Source organism: Castanea sativa, chromosome 9 (assembly GCF_040712315.1).
Source record: "Castanea sativa cultivar Marrone di Chiusa Pesio chromosome 9, ASM4071231v1".
NCBI lineage: Eukaryota > Viridiplantae > Streptophyta > Magnoliopsida > Fagales > Fagaceae > Castanea > Castanea sativa.
Window position 1 is genome coordinate 24,996,578 of NC_134021.1, and position 5,271 is coordinate 25,001,848.

The 5,271-nt window shown below is 36.8% G+C and overlaps 1 protein-coding gene across 1 annotated transcript; it reads left to right on the top strand.

The window, feature by feature from the left end:
* The first annotated feature begins 1,717 nt into the window (after positions 1-1,717).
* Positions 1,718-4,388, top strand: LOC142611208 (uncharacterized). The gene is made up of 4 exons (XM_075783256.1): positions 1,718-2,503; positions 2,722-2,786; positions 3,293-3,360; positions 3,483-4,388. The coding sequence occupies exons 1-4, from the start codon at positions 2,198-2,200 to the stop codon at positions 4,196-4,198; spliced, it is 1,155 nt and encodes a 384-aa protein (XP_075639371.1). The 5' UTR covers positions 1,718-2,197; the 3' UTR covers positions 4,199-4,388.
* The last annotated feature ends 883 nt before the right edge of the window (positions 4,389-5,271 follow it).

Consider the following 5,271-nt stretch of genomic DNA (forward strand, 5'->3'; position numbering starts at 1 on the left):
CGTACTGATTTTCTTCACCTCTATTAATTCAGGTCCAATTCTGTAGGAATTTATTCATCCACAACAATTTTTTACTTGCTACAGTGATAGCAATGTACTCAACATTAATGATAGACAAAGCAAAACATTATGCAATTTGGATTTCCATCACATTACTTGCCCTCAATAAGTGATCAAGTATCTTAAAGTAGTGGGTTCCAGTTAGTTCAGATAGTAAAGTCTCTGATGGTTGTATAAGAGATTTAGGGTTCAATCTCCACCTACACCAAAAACTGATTGGTATCTTGGTCTGATAATAAAGAACAATTATCGGGAGCGGACGCTATAAGTTAAAACTCTCTTTTAAAAAAAAAAAAAAGTATCTTGAAGTAGACATTACATAATTAACATTACCAGCCATATCTACGTTTATAAAAAGGAAGGCAAGAAGGTTGGAGTGACAAAGACCCCGACAACTAAGAAACAAGATTAAGAAAGTTTAGCTCTACCTTTAGCTAAAAATGGACTACATTCTTGGAGAGGTCGTTCAAATTGAAGCATTTCAGATTAAAGGCCTATTTGGATTGAGGGGGGAAGGAGGGGAGTGAAGGAAAGTAGGGTAAAATTAATTGAAAATAGGTTAATTTTATGTCAAATCTACTATACTTTCCCTCCCTCCCCCTTAATCCAAAAGGACCATGGCTTTCGCTCATCTTGTCTTGTGAAATAGATGGATGATCTTGGAAAGAGGGGCAACAAATGGATATCAGTTCCTCCAATTTGGCTTGTTTATATGGTCCAACTCATCATTCATGTTCGTTTAAACTGTGAATAGACGAACTACAACATCATGAGGAGGGGAAAGGAACATTAACAACCCACATCTATTGGGAAAGCTCAAATCTTGAAGCATGTAAGCTTTATTCATGACAATAAGTATGCCACGTCCAATATTTATACACCATCCCAATCCTTTTGTTCCTGTCATCGCCTAGATGTGATCCACGACGCTAATCATAGGATATGGTTAAAATCACGGGACAAGTAAAAAATGTCCTCTATGTAGAAGAAGAACGGGGTATGTATAAACACGAAAAACACTTGATATTCAAAATATCACTTTTGTAAGTGTTGACTCAAGTAATTTTAGCCAACACCATACTAGTGTCACTCCTAAGTCCAAACTTGTTTGTGGTATTTTTTGCCAGTCTTTAAAACCCAAGTAGAACAAGTGACCACTAACTAACTTACCCCCTTGACAATTGTTAAATATGTTAGGAATATTATTTTGACTCCACACTAAAGATTAAAGTTATTGTCTTAAAATTATTTGGGTTCATAACATATATATATATATATATATATATATATATATAATCAAAAAGTGTAGCCTATATTCTCACACGCTAGTGATGGAAAGAGGATGCACTATGTTTATGTTGTCCCGCAGTGATAAACATAAACTTCCACTCCCACTATTATTATTAGACAACCAGGTGCTGCTGTGCTGCAGTGCTGAGTGGTGAGTGCGACTACAAAGGATATTGCCATTTGTATTGTATTTGATAGGCAAAGAGAGCAATTGAGATTTAGGTAATGCTGTACAGTTGAGTTAAGTTGAGTTGTGTTAGTCGTCTTGGTCGTTGTAATAAGAGGGAGGAGAAGTGGGGGAGAATGTGGGACCCACACTTTCCTTCTTAAAAGTATAAACGATAGAACTACCCACTCCCATCATTTTGTATTCCTCTTCTCACCTTCCACCCTGGCATCCTCGTCCGTACCCTGTCCCCTTCTTCGTCCCGATTCCCCACCTCACCGGTTACCTCCTCAACCAGTCACGACCCCCCTCACACGTGTTTTCCACCTCTAACCCCGACCCTCTCACACGTGCCTACTACCCCCCCCATAAGACGCTTCCCCTTCTTTCTTTCTGTGGTGCAATTGGTGCAACAAATAAAAGTTAGAGAGAAAAAGAGAACCCAAAGATATTAAATTTTTTTTAGAAAAAAAATAAAAAATAAAGCATAATTTTTTTTCCTTGGTCTTGGTGTGTGTGGGTTGCAGTAGTAATATATGGTCTTTGCTTTGGCTTGCACTCTCTCTCTCTCTCTCTCTCTTGTTGAAATCTGACCTCAAAGATCACTTCTGGGTCTGAGTTATAAACCAGCCAAAAATCTTTTAGAGAGAGTCAAATCTTATATATATTTTTTGTGCACCGATGAGGATCCGTAAAAGACAGGTACCTTTCCCTCTCTCATCTCTCTCTCCGGTTCCCCTCTCAGATCCCCTCCTCAACCGGTCACCGGTGGTGCAACTCCAGCTTCACAATACCGCACAACCAAAAGCCTCACACCCACTTGAAAATCTCTCCCCACAAAGTGATAGATATGCCCACTTTTGTCCTCAGCCGTCTGATCAACCCAATCAACGTCTCCCCCCGATCCGTGGAGGAAGCAACGGCTTCGATTTCTCTGATGATGTTGCTAGTGGGCCACACAACGAGGTGAAGAAGAAAGATTGTTTGGTTAGTGGAAAATGAAACAACCTTTTATCATCAATTTCTTTTTTTTCTTTTTTTTTCTTACTGTTGTTTGTTTTTATTTATGTTTGTGTGTTTATGACAGTGCACTTTGGTTCAATGTGCCCTAAAGATTTCATGTGTATGAATTTTGCCTTATGTTAAATTTTAAGGAACAAGCATATATGTGTGAGTGGATCATGGATGTGTTTTTGATTTTGCAGGAGTTGTTTTTGGAAGGAAAAGATGAGAGAGGCGGAGTAGTGGAAGAGAAGGGTAATGATACCAGGTAAGAAAAAAACCCCCCCCCCCCCCCCCCCCCCCCCAAAAAAAAATACAAAAACAAAAACAAAAGCTAATCCATGTTCTTATCATCTTTCATGAGATCTTGTAGTAAAAAAAGTGAAAAGAAGGAGACCCATAATTTGATTTTACCCATGTAGAAAAAAAATTAAAAAGAAAAAAAAAAAAAAGGGAAAAGAAAAAAACTGTAAGTGGAAATACTGTTTTAAGGTGTTTTTATATCAGGTTTGCTAGCCACCATACCTTCCCATCTAATCTAATCTAGCTAGTCTTTTTTTTTTTTTTTTTTTTTTCTCTTATCTTGGCTCTTAACTAATATTCCCCATGCGGTGCACGTTAGCATGGGTTGCTTGCTGGTCCCAGCTACTATATATCCTGCCCTCTATTGCACCTTTATTATTTTTTTGGGGTTTTGTTTGGTTCTTTCTCTTGTGCTGTAAAAAATTTCATGTTTGTGGTTGTGTGTATCTTCTGGGTCTGTTGTGCTTCCAGGATGGGAGGCATTTTGGGTGCAGAAACTGTTACTGGGGTTCTTTCAGAATCAAGTGCTTCCCGTCAAGGTAATAGTTTATGTAATTATACTAGAGAAATTAGTGATCATAGAATCTCTTATATGTATGCCATTAGATAGTATTCAAGTGTGGTGTTGTGGTTGTTGTTGTTTGGATGCAATTATGTATAGCATCTGGGAGATGGTGTGAGGGAGAGAAAGCATTTCCACCAAAGAAAAGAAGAGGTACATTCGAAAGGAGAGCAGGAAATGATGAAGATGCGATAATGGAGAAAGATAAGAAAATGAAGACTAAAATGAAGACGAAGATGAACAAGAAATGTGCGGCGCAACAAAACGATAATAAGAAAGCAGAAGAAGAAGAAGAAGAAGAAGAAGAAGAAGAAGAGGATGAGGAGAAAGAAACAAAGGAAGGCGTTGAGAATGTTAGTAATGGTAGTAGCAATATTGCAAAGAAAAGAGCAAGAGGTGGTGCACTCATGGAAGGATCGAGGTGCAGTCGCGTTAATGGAAGAGGATGGAGGTGTATGCAACAGACCTTAGTGGGTTACTCTCTTTGTGAGCATCACTTGGGTAAAGGAAGGCTAAGAAGCATGACAAGCGTTCGAAGCCGATCCTTGGCTAGTACTACTGCACCAAAGTTGGATAACTCTAACTCTAGCTCTAACTCTGACCCACCAGCCACTCTTTCAACCTCGTTTGAGGATAATAAACAAAAGGATATTATGTTAGACAATGATATTGCTGGAGCTGAAGATGAAAAGAAGCCATCAATATCGGTCACGAAGAAAAGGATGAAGCTTGGGATGGTGAAAGCACGTTCAATAAGCAGCTTGCTAGGCCAAACAAACAATGGAAATAATGTTGTGCTTGATAATAACAACTAGGGAAATATATATATGAAAAAACCAATTTTTAGTCAGAATTATATATATATTTTCGTGTGTCTTGAGCGAAAAGAATGAAGGTTAAGGTTTGACGTTATGTTACAACTTGGTGCAACTACTTTCAACTTCCAACTGTGTTTGATATTTTTAATGAATAACAAAATGCTTGATAAGGTGTTTTTAGTTATCAGTTTCTTCTTCCTTTAATCTTTTATTTAATGCTTTTTGTTTAAGAGCAATTAGTATTAAAGAAGTTTATTTTACAGTTTAATCTAGATTTTCTTGCAAATAGTTTTACTTTAACAATTAGTTTTATATTAAGTAGGAACCACCCCAGGAGACGCTAGTTTTGATGCTTACTGTGTATCTTTTGACTAAGTGTTCGTTTTACATGTTTTTTTTTTCCTCTCCATATATATCTCAATTATAATATGGTAACTCTCTTTCAGTACTGTTTCACTATTTTTTTTTTTCAAGTTGGAGAAATAGTACTCGTAACTGTTAGATCTTCAATTTAGTGATGTTTATAATACATAAACGTGGAATAAATCAAATCAACCCGTGAAAGCTAGAACATTAAAAAGGTTTAATTTATGGTAATAGACAATTCTGTAGGCCATAAAAATTAATTGGAAAAAAGAAGGAATTGCTTGCTGCTGTTTTCATGCCAAAATTATATTTTTCACTGGGTTACAGTGGATATTCAGTTGGATTAATTTTTTCATGAATGAACTTTTCCCCTCCTACATTAGTGAACTTAAACCTTCGATCTAATTTGGAATAAGCCGTGGATTATGAACGACTACACATTTCCATTTTTTCCAGTTATTCTCTGAGCTGTTGTCAAAACCACAAAGCTATCATTTATATGGTCAGACTTGATTTTTGAAATTTTTAATAGATAGAGATTGATTTGAAGTAATGGCTATTACGCTACAAGAACTTAGTAATTGAATTGTGGAGTGACTATTATGCTAACGGTGCTAAAACTAAAAAATTTAAAACGTTCAAAAACTTAATAGTTGAGTTATAATTGGAATGCACTTTTGAAAGTGTTTGACGGACCGCACATG

Bases quoted from the DNA above. Each gene is read 5' to 3' on its own strand.
- LOC142611208 (XM_075783256.1), top strand. From the start codon at position 2,198: ATGAGGATCCGTAAAAGACAGGTACCTTTCCCTCTCTCATCTCTCTCT. The intron at 2,504-2,721 runs GTTAGTGGAAAA...TTGATTTTGCAG, and splicing joins TGAAGAAGAAAGATTGTTTG to GAGTTGTTTTTGGAAGGAAA. The intron at 3,361-3,482 runs GTAATAGTTTAT...AATTATGTATAG, and splicing joins ATCAAGTGCTTCCCGTCAAG to CATCTGGGAGATGGTGTGAG.